This window comes from Ovis aries, chromosome 13 (assembly GCF_016772045.2).
Source record: "Ovis aries strain OAR_USU_Benz2616 breed Rambouillet chromosome 13, ARS-UI_Ramb_v3.0, whole genome shotgun sequence".
Lineage (NCBI taxonomy): Eukaryota > Metazoa > Chordata > Mammalia > Artiodactyla > Bovidae > Ovis > Ovis aries.
The window spans coordinates 82000041-82018808 of record NC_056066.1 but is presented as its reverse complement, the minus strand read 5'-3'; the positions used below and the strand labels follow the sequence as shown (position 1 = coordinate 82018808).

At 48.0% G+C, this 18768-nt stretch overlaps 1 protein-coding gene across 1 annotated transcript in view; it reads right to left on the bottom strand.

Moving 5' to 3' along the window:
* Positions 1-18768, bottom strand: part of DOK5 (docking protein 5) — a 147823-nt gene that overhangs the window by 76193 nt on the left and 52862 nt on the right. Inside the window, exon 2 of the mRNA XM_027977348.2 lies at positions 3505-3612. Coding sequence (XP_027833149.1) covers positions 3505-3612 — 108 coding nt within the window. The remainder of the gene's footprint in view (positions 1-3504; positions 3613-18768) is intronic.

The following is an 18768-nucleotide window of genomic DNA, read 5'->3' as shown; positions in this document are numbered from 1 at the left end:
GAAAGAAAGAAAAAATAAAGTCACTGGAGTCTTAATATTGCTACAATTACAGTTAATGAAATTCACAGCCGTTTCTGACAGCTCTGGGGCTTGAGGGGCATGTCAGGAAAGAAGTAAAGACTTGAGCATAATGCTTCTGTCTGGGCACTAGTCACATATTTACTTTCCAGTTTTTCTGAGAGCACCTTTAGTTACCCTGCCAGTGGGCAGAGCACCAAGTTTTAAAATTCTACGGTCAATTTCCTTTTTACAAAACTGAAAAGAATCACATATGCAAAACTGGTGTGGTTCTCTGCCCCCCATAATAGTCTCTTTAAAAGTGAAACTAAAGCAGCACTTCGTCCCCGCAGATGCCAGAGGTTTCCTACAGGAGATGGGGTCTGAGCCACAGCATCTCTGCGCTGATCGAGCAGCATAGCGTACAGCGCTTCATTTCTTGCGGAAACTGCGTTTATCTGTATTCAAATAAACTCTGAAATCCGGTCACAGTGAGCTACTTATCACCCTAGTATTTTTATTATCAAGATTCATAAATTACACAGTATTTGCATAAAAAAATGCACATCTCAGAGTTACTCCAGCTTTTTATATGCCCCCGAGAGATTAATATTAAATGTATCAGATCTGAAAGAGTGAGGAGGGTGAATCGGCTACAGGAGCTCATCAAGGGCTTGGAGGCTTAATGGAGATAATTCTTCCATTCTGATGCTTTGAACTTTGGTTAATGACTATTATAGATGAAAGAGACGGTGGCTTACCACATTCCCCAAAGATACGCACATTAAATTCTGCAGCCAGCAGGTAGGGGTTTGGGAAACAGGGCGAGTTTGCCCTTCCACTCCCCTGGCTTGTTTCCCATGCACGAGAATCTTCCCAGTGCACTCTGGTTCTACACTTGTGTCTGTTCTCAGAAACTTCCCAGTCCTGGCTTTCTCTACTCCCAGTGGCAGGCATTTCCTCCAATCAGAATGCTTTTTCCTAGTTCCAGATGCCTCAGGACTCTCTGATGAGTTAAATGAAAGAGCGACACAGAGACGCCCACATCTCTTCCCTGTCCTCTATGGGTAACACACGCAACTTTTCAAGCAAGAGTTTTAAGGGCAGCTTCCCTTGTGGTGAAGCGGCAAAGACTCTGCTCTCCCAACGCAGCGGGCCGGTATTCAGTCCCTGTTCAGGACTAGAGCCCACAGGCCACAGCTAACGATCCTGCGTGCTACAAGCAAGACACGACAAAATAAAAACAAAACAAATAAAAATAAAGGTCTTTCATATTTTTTTAAAAAAAGTTTAAAAAGTGTCTGCTACGTCAGGCCCTGGTAAGTAGAAGCAGATGTACCCGAAAATCTCTGCCCTTGGGAACCTTGTGTTTTGCTGGTATTGTAGTAAAGACAATAAGAAATAACTGAGCAATATGTACGCAGTATGAGAAGGGCTAAAGCAGAAGCAGAGGGCGCGGGAGGGTGTAAGGACTGCATTTTAAATAAGGAGGGCAGGGAGGGGCTCACTTAGCGGAGCAACTTCAACAGTGACGACAAGGGAAGGATAGATCACGTGGACATCGCAAGGAGAGCCTCCCAAGCAGGGGGAAGGGAAATTCAAGAGGGGATGTGCTCGGCCGTCTATGGAGAGTGCAGAGCCCAGGGTACCTGTCGCAGGGCCAAGTGGGGCTGGGGAAACTGCGCCCACGAAGTTGAACAGGCGGCAGGAAGTGATGCGTGACGGGTGGACCATTGTACCAACCTGACTGAGCGTTCTGAGCCAGAGAACCATGATGCGATACGAGCGTCTCAGACAGACTCCAGCGGGCTGGGAGTCAGGCAGCGAGGTGGCTTGGACCACAGTGGTCTGTTGTTGTTTACCACTCAGCCCTGTCTGACTCTTTGTGAGCCCATGGACTGTAGCCCTCCAGGCTCCTCTGTCCATGGGGATTTCCAGGCAAGAGCATTGGAGCCTGGTGCCATTTCCTCCTCCAGGAGATCTTCTCAAGCCAGGGATCAAACCTGCCTCCCCCGCAAGTCTCCTGCATTGCAGGCGGATTCCTCACTGAGGCACCTGGGAAGCCCTGGACCACAGTGGTGAAAGTGAAAGGGAAGTCGTGTCCGACTGTCTGCCACCCGGCGGACTGTAGCCTGCCAGGCTCCTCCGTCCATTGGATTCTCCAGGCAGGAATACCGGAGTGGGTTGCCACTTCCTTCGCCAGGGGATCTTCCCCACCCAGGGACTGAACCCAGGTCTTCTGCACTGCGGGCAGACGCTCTGACCTCTGAGCCACCAGGAGAGCCCACAGTGGTAGACGATCCTATTCACAGAGCAGAAACAGAGATACGGACGTAGCGGACAAGCGGATGGATGCCACGGCGGGCGGGCGCAGGTGGGCCGGAAACCACGGCGGGCGGGATGGATGCCACGGCGGGAGGGCGCGGGTGGGCTGGACTAGGGCGCCGGGACTGACACACACAGGCTACTGAGAATATGTACGGAACAGGCCCTAAGGAGAACCTACTGTACAGCGCAAGAAACCCGCTCAGAGCTCTGCAGGACCTAAATGGGGAGGGATCCGGAACAAGGGGACGCGCGCGCGCAGCTGGCTCCCTTTGTGCCCGTAGAAACTAGCGCGCCATAGAGTAAAGCGAAGGTGCAGTCGCTCAGTCGTGTCCGACTCTGAGACCCGGTGGACTGCAGCCCCCAGGCTCCTCCGTCCATGGGATTCCCCAGGCAAGAATAATGGAGTGGGGTGCCTTTCCCTTCTCCAGGGGATCTTCCCAACCCAGGGATGGAACCTGGGTCTCCCACACTGCGGGCAGAAGCTTTACCCTCTGAGCCACCAGGGAAGATTCGATACTCCAATAAAAATTTTTTAAAAAGATATGCCAATAAAAATTTTTAAAAAGTGGAGTCATAATAGGTGAACACTGGAAAGAAAGCTAAGTGTCTATCAACAATAAAACGGGAGGCTTCCCTGATGGGCCAGTGGTTAGGAATCCACCTTGCAATGCAAGGGACACTGGTGTGATCCCTGGTAGGGGAAGCTCCCACGTGGACAGAGCAGCTAAGCCAGTAGGCCACAACGACCTGAGACACCGCTCCAGAGCCTGCCAGCCCCAACTATGGAGCCCAAGGGCCCCAACTACTGAAACCCAGAGGCCACGCTCCACAAGAAGATGAGCCGCAGTAATGACAGGCTCACACAGGGCAACGGAGAGGAGCCCCGCTCACAACCAGAGAGAGCCTGCATGCAGCAACAGACACCCACCAGAGCCAAAAGACATAATAAATAAACAAATCTTAAAAAACAATAAAATGAATAAGCTACAAAAGATACAAATAACAACCACCAAACAGGAAAACAATGAGCAAGCAGATGCTACGTTAGAGAAGTTACGTCCTTGGAAACAGTGATTTTTGTAACGTGGTTAAAAAGGCAAGACAAGTTTTCAGACTCAAAGAACGTGAGTTCTCTAGTTATGAACAGACGTCTGGAAAGCTACAATAATTGAGTCTTACCTTATGATAACACCTAAAATAGGCGGCACGTTCATCAGAAAATTTCTCCAGTCTTTTTGGACCTTTGCTGGACGCTTTCTTGAATACTAACCAACATCGTTGATAAATCTGGAAGTGAACACAAAGACAGCACTCAGCACCACAGCTGACTCAGATATTACTGGCATTTGCATTTAAATGTTTTTTTTTTATGTTTTCACCTATAAAATATTCATAAAGCATAAATGTGATGTTGCTTTGGGAAAACAAAATTTTAAAACCCCAAACTGTTTTCACAATGGGTGTATTATGCCATTCTGAAAAATCACTGGAATCAAAAGGAAATAAGTATTTAGAGGCACATAACTTCATTCTTTGACAACATTTCAGAAAAAGTCCCAGAGATAAAAATCCCAAATCAGCACAAACAAGACGAGCTTTTACGGCACATGCCATAATTTCAAGCACCGTTATTTATGGGGATCACAGCCTGATATACTCCAAAGGCTTGAAGACCTACAAAGGGACAGCTCCTGAGTGTCATGGGACAGTCCTCACACCCGATGGTCAGGAGCTGGGCCAGTCAGTAGACTAGCTAATAAATGGGGATGAACACCAACCACATTCTCCTTCAGAAAATTCAAGCCAGAGACTCAAAGATTATTGCCAGGCTGGGCTGCAGACCAAGTTAATACTGCAACATGTTAAGGGCCCTAAAACCATGGAGACAAAAGTGAGAGAGTAATTCAGTGGGCAGAGGACGGCCTTTAAACAACACGGTGCTCAGAAAACTGAATGGGTGTGCTCAGCCGCTCAGTCGTGTCCGACTCTGTGACCCCATGAACCGCAGCACGCCAGGCCCCCCTGTATATCACCAACTCCCGGAGTTCACTCAGACTCACGGCCATCGAGTCCATGATGCCATCCAGCCATCTCATCCTCGGTCGTCCCCTTCTCCTCCTGCCCCCAATCCCTCCCAGCATCACAGTCTTTTCCAATGAGTCAGCTCTTCACATGAGGTGGCCAAAGTACTGGAGCTTCAGCTTTAGCATCATTCTTTCCAAAAAACACCCAGGACTGACCTCATTATCAAAATCTTAATCCATAAAAGAAAATGTTGCCACATGTAACTCATCAAAATTTAAAACTCTGGCTATGCGAAAAATTCTGCTGAGAGAAGGAAAAGACAAGCTGGGAAAAAAATATATATGTGCAAACCACATATCTGACATAGGATCAGTATCTGGAATTCACAGAGTCCTCAAACTTCAACATTAAAGAAGCGCACAATCCATTTACAAAATGGACAATAGACATTTCACCAGAGAGAACACACAGGAGCTCAAGAGGCGCATGAGGAAATGCTCACCATCAGTAAGCCTTCAGGGAGACGCAAATTAAAACCACAGTGAGACTCTGCGAACCAACGGAACATGGGAATCACAACCACAACCGTTAGGACCACAGTGAAACACACACCTATCAGGTTGCCTCAGATAATAATAATACCACCAAGTGTTGACGAGGATGCCAGTAGACTGTGTTGCTTTAGCACTGCTGCCGGGAATATGAAATGCACGACTCTGAAACGCAGTTTGGCAGTTCCTTAAGGAACTAAGCAAGCAACACAGCACTTAGAGCTGCACTCAGGGATCTAGGCCGAGAAGCGAGAACTCCCCGCACGCAAAACCCAGGAACATCGATGTTCACAGCAGCCGGATTCGTATCAGTGCAAACCTGTACACTACCCATCTATTCTCCACCGGGTAAACACGCAAACGATTTGGGGAACAGTCACACCACAGCACGCCACTCAGCTATAAAAACAATTTGAACCCGTCTTCAGAGAATAATGCTGCCTGGGGGTGGCGGGGGGGGGGGCGGGGGGGGCGCGGTGTGCGGGTATGGAGCCAAACACAAAGGTTGCATACTGTATGGCCACATTAAGAGCATTCTTGAAATGACAGAAGTATAGAAATGGAAATCAGATTAGTGGTTATCAGGGGTGAGGCCTGTGTGAAGTGGGAGCAGGAGGGAGGAGGGGGTGCCTATAGGGGAGAGAGATGGGGCCCGGCAGTGATGAAACTGCCCTGTATCCTGACTCTATCAATACTATTGTCTTGGTTACAGTGCATTGTTGGGGAATTTCCTGAGGGTACACCTCGAAACGCAGGGGACGAGGACTCGATCCATGGTCGGGGAGCTAAGATCACACAGCTCTAGGGGCCAGTACGCTGCATACACCGCACCCACTGAGCCGGACATTCGCCTGCTGCAGCAAAGATACGCCTCGGCCAAATAAACAAATTAAACCACTCACTTCGGTTCAGTGCAGTCGCTCAGTCCTGTCCGACTCTTCGGACCCCATGAATTGCAGCACACCAGGCCTCCCTGTCCATCACCAACTCCCGGAGTTCACTCAGACTCACTTCCATCGAGTCAGCGATGCCATCCAGCCATCTCATCCTCTGTCGTCCCCTTCTCCTCCTGCCCCCAATCCCTCCCAGCATCAGGGTCTTTTCCAATGAGTCAACTCTTCGCATGAGGTGGCCAAAGTACTGGAGCTTCACCTTTAGCATCATCCCTTCCAAAGAAATCCCAGGACTGATCTCCTTCAGAATGGACTGGTTGGATCTCCTTGCAGTCCAAGGGACTCTCAAGAGTCTTCTCCAACACCACAGTTCAGAAGCATCAATTCTTCAGCGCTCAGCCTTCTTCACAGTCCAACTCTCACATCCACACGTGACCACAGGAAAACCATAGCCTTGACTAGACGGACCTTAGTCAGCAAAGTAATGTCTCTGCTTTTGAATATGCTGTCTAGGTTGGTCATAACTTTCCTTCCAAGGAGTAAGCGTCTTTTAATTTCATGGCTGCAATCACCATCTGCAGTGATTCTGGAGCCCCCAAAAATAAAGTCTGACACTGTTTCCACTATTTCCCCATCTATTTCCCATGAAGTGATGGGACCAGATGCCATGATCTCCGTTTTCTGAATGTTGAGCTTTAAGCCAACTTTTTCACTCTCCTCTTTCACTTTCATCAAGAGGCTTTTCAGTTCCTCTTCACTTTCTGCCATAAGGGTGGTGTCATCTGCATATCTGAGGTTATTGATATTTCTCCCAGCAATCTTGATTCCAGCTTGTGTTTCTTCCAGTCCAGCGTTTCTCATGATGTACTCTGCATAGAAGTTAAATAAGCAGGGTGACAATATACAGCCTTGATGTACTCCTTTTCCTATTGGGAACCAGTCTTTTGTTCCATGTCCAGTTCTAACTGTTGCTTCCTGACCTGCATACAGGTTTCTCAAGAGGCAGGTCAGGTGGTCTGGTATTCCCATCTCTTGAAGAATTTTCCACAGTTTATTGTGATCCACACAGTCAAAGGCTTTGGCATAGTCAATAAAGCAGAAAGAGATGTTTTTCTGGAACTCTCTTGCTTTTTCCATGATCCAGCAGATGTTGGCAATTTGATCTCTTGTTCCTCTGCCTTTTCTAAAACCAGCTTGAACATCAGGAAGTTCACGGTTCATGTATTGCTGAAGCCTGGCTTGGAGAATTTTGAGCATTAGTTTACTAGCATGTGAGATGAGTGCAATTGTGCGGTAGTTTCAGCATTCTTTGGCACTGCCTTTCTTTGGGATTGGAATGAAAATTGACCTTTTCCAGTCCTGTGGCCACTGCTGAGTTCTCCAAATTTGCTGGCATATTGAGTGTAGCACTTTCACAGCATCATCTTTCAGGATTTGAAATAGCTCAACTGGAATTCCATCACCTCCACTAGCTTTGTTCGTAGTGATGCTTCCTAAGGCCCACTTGACTACACATTCCAGGATGTCTGGCTCTAGGTGAGTGATCACACCATCGTGATTATCTGGGTCGTGAAGATCTTTTTTGTACAGTTCTTCTGTGTATTCTTGCCACCTCTTCTTAATATCTTCTGCTTGTTAGGTCCAGACCATTTCTGTCCCTTACTGAGCCCATCTTTGCATGAAATGTTCCCTTGGTATCTCTAATTTTCTTGAAGAGATCTCTAGTCTTTCCCATTCTGTTCTTTTCCTCTATTTCTTTGCATTGATTGCTGAGGAAGGCTTTCTTATCTCTTCTTGCTATTCTTTGGAACTCTGCATTCAGATGCTTATATCTTTCCTTTTCTCCTTGGCTTTTCACTTCTCTTCTTTTCACAGCTATTTGTAAGGCTTCCCCAGACAGCCATTTTGCTTTTTTGCATTTCTTTTCCATGGGGATGGTCTTCATCCCTGTCTCCTGTACAATGTCACGAACCTCATTCCATAGTTCATCAGGCACTCTGTCTATCAGATCTAGGCCCTTAAATCTATTTCTCACTTCCACTGTATAATCCTAAGGGATTTGATCTAGGTCATACCTGAATGGTCTATAGTGGTTTTCCCTACTTTCTTCCATTTAAGTCTGAATTTGGCAATAAGGAGTTCATGATCTGAACCACAGTCAGCTCCTGGTCTTGTTTTTGTTGACTGTATAGAGCTTCTCCATCTGTGGCTGCAAAGAGTATAATCAACCTGATTTCGGCATTGACCATCTGGTGATGTCCACGTGTAGAGTCTTCTTTTGTGTTGTTGGAAGAGGGTGTTTGCTATGCCCTGCTTCATTCTGTATCCCAAGGCCAAGATCCGACTCAGCCAAATAAATGAATTAAATACATAAATCTAAAAAATACTGTGTTGTTGTTTCAAAGATATTACCACCAGGGAAACTGGTTAAAGAATATACGGTCTTTGTGTAATATTTCTTACAACCAAAAGTGAATCTACAATTATCTTAAAGCAAAACACTTATAAATTTTTAACAGAAAAGTGCAGAGATATTTAACCAAGATCTCAAAAATTATAGCCTAATCTAAAAACAGTTACCTACTTCTTTTGCTATCAAGCTGAAGTCTAATTAACACTAGACTAAGTAACTTTAGAAAACCAAATGGCTAGAGTCATCGGTAAGAGTTCGAACACCGAATCCTTTTCAGGATGGAGAATCACTCATGGAGATAAACACGTGGGGGGCTATGGCTGGCAAAGAGAAGACTTACCAATATCTCTCTGGTGTCTGAATAACAGATGAGATCACTGGCTTCCTTAAAACCTAACCACCAGAAAAACACTATAATTACAGTGGGAATGACTGTCACTCTGATTTTTCAAATAAAGGATGTGTAAAATGGGTTTCTCGCCACCATTCTATCATTGGCAGCTCCTTTCTTCTGGACACAGCCAGGAAATTTTGTTAGAGACAGCGTGCTAAGGTATGCAAGAAATATGCATACTACAAGGAAAAGAACATTTTCATCAAAGAGAACATTTTATATTTCCAAATTATGCTGTAACTTTTAGACCCACTCTTGAATGACAGCATTTCTACTTTAAAACAAAGTTCTTCATTTTCTTCAGGGTCAAACCACATTTGTCTGGCTTCTGTCTGAAGTCTGTCACAGGCAAGCTAAAGATTCCTCAGTTTGAGCAGGCCTGACGCCTTCATCTTCGATCCATCCGCATTACTCTTACAGGATTTTTGTTTTTCTTTTGTTTTTTTTTAAGTAGTAAGAGCAAAAGTGCAGTGTTATAATCAAATAACCGCCAAAGTACTATTGTATAAATTCAAATTTATACAGAATAAATAAATTTGTAAAAATAAATTTATACAAATTCTGTATTGGACGCTGCTGCTCTGCTTTGCTCAGTCGTGTCCGACTCTTTGCAACCCCGCGGACTGTAGCCCACCAGGCTCCTCGGTCCATGGGATTCTCCAGGTAAGAATACTGGAGTGGGGTGCCATTTCCTCATCCAGGGATCTTCCTGACCCAGGCATGGAACCCAAGTTTCCTGCATTGCAGGCAGATTCTTTACCACTAAGTCACCTGGGTATCCAGGCTGTACTGTATAAATATTGTTTATAACTACTGGCTGGAAAGTCACCCTGGAACAGATTAAAACATGCTGGCTCATCAGGAGATAAGGAAAATTCCAACACTAGGTTTATGAAAAGAGGGAGTTGAGTGATTCTCAAGCAGTAGTCCAGCCTCACTCAAGATAATTACTAATTATGCAGACTCCTAGAGATTAGCCAAGGTCAACTGCATCAGGGTGGGGCCAGACAAATTGGCTGTTTACCACATTCCCCAGGAATTTTGCTTACTAATTTTCAAACCAATGCATGAATATTCATAAAGACTTGCAGACAAGCCAGTGCTCCCCGGAAGGACGGCCAGCAAAGACTCCTCCAGCAACTGCTCCGCCCACAGTGAGGGCCTCTGAGTGTGCGACGTCCTTTGAGGACAGTGGGCTCGTGCACGGAGGGGCGGGAGATGCTGTCGTAAGACTAAGAGACAGTGAAAGTGAAGTCGGCTGAACCACAGCAAACCCGTTTCACCTGCCCTACACTCTTGGTCTAAAGAATAGAACAGCCACCAAGTACCAGAGAATTACAGACTTTCGCTCCATGTTTCAGGATCCGTGAGAGGGGACAAGGCAGGAGGACTCACTGAGAACAGCGGCGCGTGGGGACGAGCTGGGGTGACTGACACGCTCAGAGGGCGACAGCTTGAGAATAATCTCGCTTGCTCACTGGCAGAGGGCAGCGTTTCCTTCTTAAATGAATTCTTCCAATGATCTCCTTCATAGCACATCTATGGACTGTCTATAGTACTTTTTAGTTAACATTTTTCTTTCAACTGATTTTTTTAACTGAAGCTTTTTCATCCCAACTGTGACAGCAAAGCGTAGTTTCATGGGACAAGAAGCGCAGGAATCCTAATGATTAGCCCGCATGCTAAGTCACATCAGCTGGGTCCCTATGGATCCCCTGGACTGTAACCCGACAGGCTCCCTTGTCCACGGGATTCTCCAGGCAAGAACACTGGACGGGCTGCCACGCCCTCCTCCAGGGGATCTTCCCAACCCGGGGATCAAACCCGAGTCTCCAGTGTCTCCTACACTGGGAGGTGGGTTCTTTACCAGTGGCGCCACTCTTAAGATCATCTGATGACAGAATAGCTTGATGTTGGAGTATCTCACCTGCTATGCGTTAGGGCTCTGCGTTCTCAGCACAACTGGCAGTTTAGACAGTTACGGCTTTATTGTCGGGTGGGGGGAGGGGCGCCGTCCTGTGCATCGTGGGATGTTTCAGAGCCTGTTTGGGCTTCATCAACCGAATGCCAGAAGCACGCTTCCCCTACTCTGTTGACACTGCCGCGTGTCCCCTGGGGGGAGGGGGAGGGGTGTAAAGTCAGAATCACTATTATACATGAATTCACACTGATCTGAGATTGCAGACTGGAAGAATATCTTCAAAGTCCTGGACTCGGACAAGCCAGTCCACACAAGCCACTGTCGAAGCATCAACAGACAAGCGCGTCACAGGGTTCTGACCCCCCAACGAGGGCGTGGCCACCCACTCCAGCATTCCTGCCGGGGAATAATTCCCGTGGGCAGAGGAGCCTGGCGGTCTACAGTCCATTCGGGCGCACAGAGTCCGACACGACTTAGTCACTCAACAACAACAATTCTACAGCGGGAAGGTGTATTTGCCAGGTTGTCGGGGGGGGGGGGGGGGGGGACGGTAAGTTAGGACTGTTTTCTGTTCCGCCAGAATCTTATTTCTGTAATCGAATCAATTTTTCCTCTTCTCCAGGCAACTCCAGGAGTTGGCGATGGACAGGGAGGCCTGGCGTGCTGCAGTCCGTGGGGTCGCAAAGAGTTGGACACGACTGAGCGACTGGACTGAACTGAACCAGGCATTCTCTCCACCTCAGCCATATCATGTATCCTCATCATATACAAGCCTCATTTCTCACATTCTAGTCCGATTTTTATTTATTCTCCAAAACAAGTCAAATATTCTCCTTGTCTGGGGAGTCACTATCAACACCAAGCATCATCCCAAAACTTTCTGCAGGCAGAACGCTAATTCCTTTTTGTGCATTATCTCAACTAGCTACCCACGGCCCCATAAAACACAGGCTATCATTCTTCCCATTCTACAGCAAGGAAATAGACCTTAGTGAGGTTCCTCACTGGGTGTTAGTTACTCAAGGGCATGAAACTAGAGAGACGAGCCAGCATGCCAACCTTGGTTTGCCTGATTCTGGAGAAAAACCTCTTAACCATTCCTCCAGGATTTTCCCAGAAAAGCTGGTCTCCTAGAGACACTCAAACTTCTGCTAAGGGTCGAGCCGTCTGTAAGAAGTGGATTTTCTTGCTTATCATAATCTATAAAGAGACATTTAGTTGTAACCATATGCTCTTTCATCTGGACGACGGCTTTGCCGTCTAGCTATTTCGGTGTGACATTTGCATTTGTGATTTTAAGCTCCCTGGCACCGAGCGCTGGCCAAGAGGGAACATTTTTAATGGAGTATTTCTGCAATTGGGGTCTGAAGACCCTATTCCGGGACTGCAAGCCCAGCAGTTTCTAAGATGTGTTTTCTTTTAAAATAATTCCACCCTCTGCTTAAGTGACAAGGTATTCAGGATCCCTGACCGCAGCTCAAGGACTCAGCTGTGCCAAATGCTTCTGATCATGTGCTAAGTGTCTCATGCAAGTTCTGGGTTTCACACGGCCTTCCTCCCTCCCTGTCTAACCTGTGGCTGCTCGCTCTTCACCGGTCACAGCTGCAGGTAAACAATGTCCCGGCTCCCCGGCTCCCCGGCTCCCCGGATGCGCGCAGTCGGCACCCAGCGCCCCACCGTGGCCCCTGGCGCCCGGCCACAGTGACCCACGGCCCGGCCAGTCCTGAGCTCCTCTGCGATGGACGAGCACCAGTCCAAGGGCAAGCCGACAGCCTCAGGAACGGCACTGGGTGATGCTGCCCGACTGCCGCGGTCTCCAGATAATCCTTCCACAAGATGAGGATTCCGACCGAGGTGACCTCTGAGACCGAGGCGGTTACAACACTCTAGCCTAGTGAAGGGCTCTGTCATTATGGGATTTCAGAAGGTGACGGAGAGTGAAAGTGAAAAGCGCTAGTCATTCCATCGTGTCCCGCTCTTTGCGACCCCACAGACTGTAGCCCGCTAGGCTTCTCTGTCCGTGGAATTCTCCAGGGGATCTTCCCAACCCAGGGATTGAACCCAGGTCTCCTGCACTGCAGGCGGATTCTTACGGTCTGAGCCACAAGGTGACGGAAGAAGAGCAGAATTCTGTGATTTCACTGAATTGTAACCGGTAGGTGCTACCAACTCCACTCACCAAAATAACGAGCCGGTGCAGAATTACATATTTTATGAGGAGAAAAAGCCACTTTAATGAGTAAACAGCGTGAGTCTGTGCCTGTCATTTATATGCACCTTTCATTTGTCAGGAAAGAATGTTAACTTGGAGAAGCTGCACAGTGGGTACTGAGGTACGTATTAAAATTCACTACAAAGAAAAAGTCCAGCAAAAATGAGATAATTAATCATAAAATAAAATTTGTATAAAGAGGATTAAAACTATTTCAAAAGCATCCACAGGCAATAAATTAGCTCTGCAAACCCTCTGTTGATGTCAAAGTAAATTAACACAACCTTTCCAGGGGAGAAATTATGCCTACCCTTTGACCTGAAAATACTATTTCTAGGAACTTTCCCCCTAAGGAAATAATTAAGGAAATATGCAAACATATGGGAATAGGGCTCTTTGGCACAAAAATTGAGAGCAGTCTAAATGTTCCGGGGGACTGGCTTCGTTAATTATGGCCTATCTGTAAACTGGAAATTGCCATCGTTAAAAGTGATGTAAAATAACATTCATACCATAGGATGTGCTATTAAGAAAGTTATTAAGTAAGAAACGTAGGTTGTCCCTGCTTTTTAGTCTGTTTCTACTCTAATATATATACTCAGTCTCCCCCCACCCACACACACACCAGGGGGAAAGTATCCGTTTCAATGGAAAACTGCACTCTCTAGCACACACATCCGGGATCATCTGCGTCTGCTTCCGAGGGAAACAGTCTACAACTCTAAACTGTAGACCACTGAGAAAAACGTAAAATGACTCTATTCCATAAAGATGCAAATTCTATCCCCTTCAGTAGAGGCTTCACTGATTTCCCTGCCCCCGTCACGGAGCCAGCTCAGCCTCCTCTGGAGCACACATTTCACTATGCTGCTTATAAAGATGTGTGAGCTCACTGGCTTCCCCTTAGAACTAGTTATAATATTCTGTGCTGTTCTCTCACTTAATGAGCTAATTAGAATCTTCAGCACATGCTCTTTCTGCATCTGTATGTGAGTCATGATACGAACAGTTAACTGTTTTGAAAACTAGTTTTTAATACAATCCATCAGTCACTGAGTCCTGTGTATTTCACCTACTGGCTGAGCCTGGAGTATCTCCTCCCCTCCCCGCCGCAGGGACCATGGCCCTAATCTGAGCACCACCTCCTGAGCTTCAGAGTTCCCCTGCGTTCACTCTTCACTTTCCAGTTCATTTCCTGCAGTACCTCTGGAGTGATGCTTTAAACCCTGATGTGACCACATCAACCCACTGCTTAACACATTTCTGAGGCTGCCTGTTGCCTTTGGGGTACAAACCCAAGTCTTAATGAGAGATTCTAGAACCTGCAAAAGCTGGCCCCATCCTACCCTTTTTGCCTTATTTTGTTGATTTCTTCATTTATATAGTCTCTACTTAGAACCATACACATATATTTTTAGTGGTGATCAAATAAGCAATATGAGATTATTTGGGAAAATTCTCATGGAATCAATATTCTGGCCACGCATGAGGACCCTTCCCTTGTCAGACAAAGCTGAAAAGGGAAAAGTGATGGCTCCGTCCCTCCTCTCCCCAGTTCTTTCTGTGCCCGGACGGATCCACAAAGTGGGAGGAAGAGAAGTGAGGAACGGGAGCCCTGCCCGAAGCCATGCAGAGTGGCATGTCCTCATTCAGCTTCTATTTTTAAGCAGCCTTAAGGAAACAGCCAGACAACTCTAAAGAAATGCTAGAGAATCTTGACTACTGGCTGGGCATTCTATTCAAACAAAAAATTGGGGAGCAGATATCACTCATGAACTCGGCACCAGGAACCCATTTTGTGGAAAAGAATTTTTCCGCGGGCCAGGGGAGGGGGGTGGTTTGGGATGATTCAAGAACACTACATTTATTGGGCACTTTATTTCTAATCTGATGCTACGGCTGATCTGAAGATACTGGTCTGCAGCGGGGAGGCTGGGGAACTCCTGCATTAATTCATCAGCAAACACTCACTGCGTGCCTACCACGTGCCAGACGCCGTTCAGGTACGAAGGACGGGGCTGCAAACAGAGTGGAGGAGCCTGTCACCATCACTGGGCTTCCAGACGCGATATGACGACAACAGACGCACGGGCACATCTGGGAGCGCACGTCTGGCAGTGCACAGGCAGTGACAGGCTACGTGGGCTTCCCTGGTGGCTCAGGGGGAAAGGGTCTGCCTGCCAACGTGGGAGACGTGCGTTCAGACAGAAACATGCCCTGGCACGATGAGCCATCGGGATTCCAGAGAAGCCAGAGCTGGCGGAGGCGGGGAGGCTGTATGCGTCTAACTGCAAAGACTCTGACTTGTTCTCTGCATGCAATGGGAAGTGAGACGAAGGCTTCTGAATGAAAGTCGTATAATCCAGATTAAACTAGCTAGGAGGTTGCTGCTGCAATAAATCTCATGGTGCCCTGAGCCGGGATGGAAGCGAGGAAGCAGGTGAGAAGGGGTCCACATCAGCATACATTCTGAGAGCAGAACCAACAAGATTCGCTGATGAGGCTGGAGGTGAGGATGCAAGTAAGGAGAGCCAGGGATGATTCCAAGACTTTTAGCTCAAGCAAGTAGAAGAATGGCGTTTATGTTAGCGAAGCAAGCAAGCCTGGGAGGGAACCAGAATCTGCAGGGAGAATGCAAAATCTGATGGTGCATATAAGGAGTCTGTCGTGCCTGTTAAACATCTAAGTTTTATATATAAACATTCTATTATTAAACATGAGGACTAGTCAGCTATGTGTATATTGTATACATAAGCCTAAGATACAAGATTTTATTGTACTTTTAAAATAAACTGATGGCACCATCTTCCCTACAGGCTTATTGGCAGAATGGAATGAGTGCATTAAAGGGCTTCTGCCGCCTGGGGGACGCGTTATAAAGGTCGGCAGCTCACACCATCCAGCCAGGAGGCGATCTGCCTGCAAACAAGGGCAACGCATGCTCTGGTCCCTTCGTTTACTCACTGTGAAGCGCGTGAAAGCCGCTCAGTCGTGTCCAACTCTTTGCAACCCCATGGACTCTAGCCCAGCAGGTTCCGCTGTCCATGGGATTCTCCAGGCAAGAATACTGGAGTGGGTAGCCATTCCCTTCCCCGGGGGATCTTCCAAAGCCAGGGATTAAACCTGGGTTTCCTGCACTACAGGCAGATTCTATACTGTCTGAGCCGCCAGAGAAGCCTATTTATTCATTAACTTCACAAGTATTTCCTGAGCATCTACTATGCTCCAGGCCCTGTTCCAAGGACTGAAGAAATGAGTCACTTTCTCTTGTTTGGAGTGAGGATAAATAACGATAATAATACCAAGCACATACGATTAATACGAGGACTGAACCGGCTAACATTTACACACATCTCCGTGAACGTCATGCAAGTTCTGGTTTCCGCTTCCTCGTGGGTAGAGACAGATGACGCGGTCTCCGCGCCCGGAGCACAACGCCCAGCACGTGATCGTTGCAGCCACAGACTGCACCTGCGGGACACCATGCTTTGGTAGGATGCTCCGCACAAGTATTTGGCGAAGTTAAAACAAGAAATGATGTCGTCGTGGCTTCCAAAGGTCTGTGAGTGGGCACCACACCAAATCCCCGACACTGAGTTCCCGCGTCTCAGCTTGGCTCCCCACAGGCTGCCCGCTGCCGGCTGGCCAGACCTCCCCGCGCACCACTGGCGCCCCAGCCTCCAAGTTCCGAGGGCCTCTAACGAGGGAAGAGAGAACGTGCTGGAAGGCTCTTCCCCTTGCTGCTCAGGGGCTGCCTCCTCTCATCCTCCAGGTCGCACGTGAAATTCCTCTGTCACTTGGCGACTGCTGTATAGCCAATCACCCCGGAGCTGAGAAGCCCGAGAGAGCCAGCGCGTTTCCCCCCTGGTGAGCCCGGCGGTGCATGGGGCTGCCCTGCAGGTCTCACCTGGCTCCTTTAAGCAGGGCCCTGCACAGGTGAGCGGTCAGGGCAGGGCGCTCTGGGGCTCGCCTGGGGTGACCGAGCTCTGCAACTGCGTGGCCTCAGACTCCCCGGCTTAGCTGGGGCGTGTGTCCACGGAGCGAGCGGAATGGTGACACTGAGGGGCCTTCATTCCCGCGAGGCGGGGCTGGGAGCTCTGTCCCCCGTGATCCCGCCGGTGCGGCAGTGGGCTGGTCTCACTGCCACCGACCATCGGTGAGGATCCTGACCCCTGACACCACCCCCGTGGGGAGAGGGGTGAAGACCTCGTGAGTGCGGGGCGGGGTGTAGGGACACCGCAGTGGGCACGGCTAACTAAGGCCTGGGAGGGGAGAGGCTGGGCTCCCCGCCTGGCCTTCCAGGACACCAGCCGGGGACAGAGGACCCCGTTACAGTAAACATTCTTCCCTGACGGGATCCTGTTGAGCCAAAGGTAACCGAGAAACGGCAGGCACAGGAGGAATGTCTCTGGCTCCCCCTTTCTGCCTAAAAGTAAGGCAAGGATTTCTTTTTCAACTGACATACATTTACACGTGTAAGGGGGCTTCCCTCTCTTAAACCAGGAAGACAAGAGATGGCACCAAGATGAACCTATTTAACCAACCATACTGAACACTCTCTTCTACAGTAAAAATGTTCTAGTCATCTACACACAACTTACCACCCTGAGCTGCTCAAATTCCCTTCCCTCTCTCTAGTCACTTCTCCATAACTCATAGCTCGCTGTTAAAACGGTGTATAAGATTCCAAACCTAAAGTTACATCCAGTGTAGACGGAATGCTCTAAACAGCCCTGCTCAAAGCCCCAGCGCACAGGTCAAGAGTCACGGCGATGTAAGAAGTGGCCAGGAGCTTTCCTGGGGTTCAGTGGTTGAGAATCCTCCTTGCAAGGCGGGGGACACGGGTTCAGTCTCTGGTCAGGGAACTAAGGTCCCACGTGCCGCGGAGCAACTAAGCCAGCCTACAGCAGCTAGACCCTTCCTGCTGCAGCTAGAGGGTCCGTGTGCCTCCGGAACGACCCTGCACGCCGCCATCAAGACCCGGTGCACCACGACTAAGACCCAACGCAGTCAAATAACGAAAAAATAAATAAATATTTTTTTTAATGGCCAAACTCTTTTGTAACAGAGTATTCGGGTTTCCTTCTAGCTTTTCTTTCTTGTTTTGATAGTTTGAGAGAGGGAGACATAAAATGGACAGAAAGGACAGAAAGAAGCTATGAATCTGGGCACAGCCTGGAAAATAACAGGCAGAACACAAATCTGAGCTGGGACAAATAAAGGACGTTTAGGAAGTGGAGTAACTAAAATAAAATCCCAAGCCTGCTTCTTTGGATTTTCACTTCTTTCTCTGTTTAGTCCCCAGCGATATGAAGACGCAAATAAAATCTGTACGCTTTGAGTCAGTTAGTTCACAATGCCCAGGGGCTCCACCTAAGAAGGCAGAAGGAAATGTTTCACTCACAGAAGCTCATAAGGATGGGAGCCCAGACTCCTCACTCAGCCTTTGCTGGTATGGACGTGGGTGGGGGCCCAGTCTATTCTGTGATTTTGGGCTGATATCAGAAGAGATATTTTCTAACAGTTTTCTGTGTTGCTCAGCTGAGCCATTTCCAGGTCATCCTTGGATGGGAAAATTGGGGGGGGGGGCGGGAAGGGGAGGTTCTCTCTGTACCCACTGGCAGTTCTGATGTGCTGGCTTCTCCAGCAACAACTGTCGAATAACAAAACAAAAACCTACGGAAATGACCGCTGTGTCGGTCCTCGAAAGCCGAGACCTCTGGGGATTTCCCTGGTGGTCCAGTGGTTAAGACCCTGTGCTTCCACTGCTGGGGGCGTGGGTCAATCCCTGGCTGGGGTACTAAGATCCCACATGCCCTGGACACAGCCACAAGGTTTTTCAAAAGCTGAGGTCTCTAGCCAATCTGCCCTCTCTCCACCTTTCAGAGTCTTCTTAGTTTGATTTATAGATAAAGTCCAGAGTTTATAGTTGTACTTAGCAAAGGAAATAGGGGAAAGTGTGTCTATTCACTTATTCCAGAAGAAGCAAGTAAATATTTTTATAGCCTCCACGTAAAACACTTTTACAAGCCTC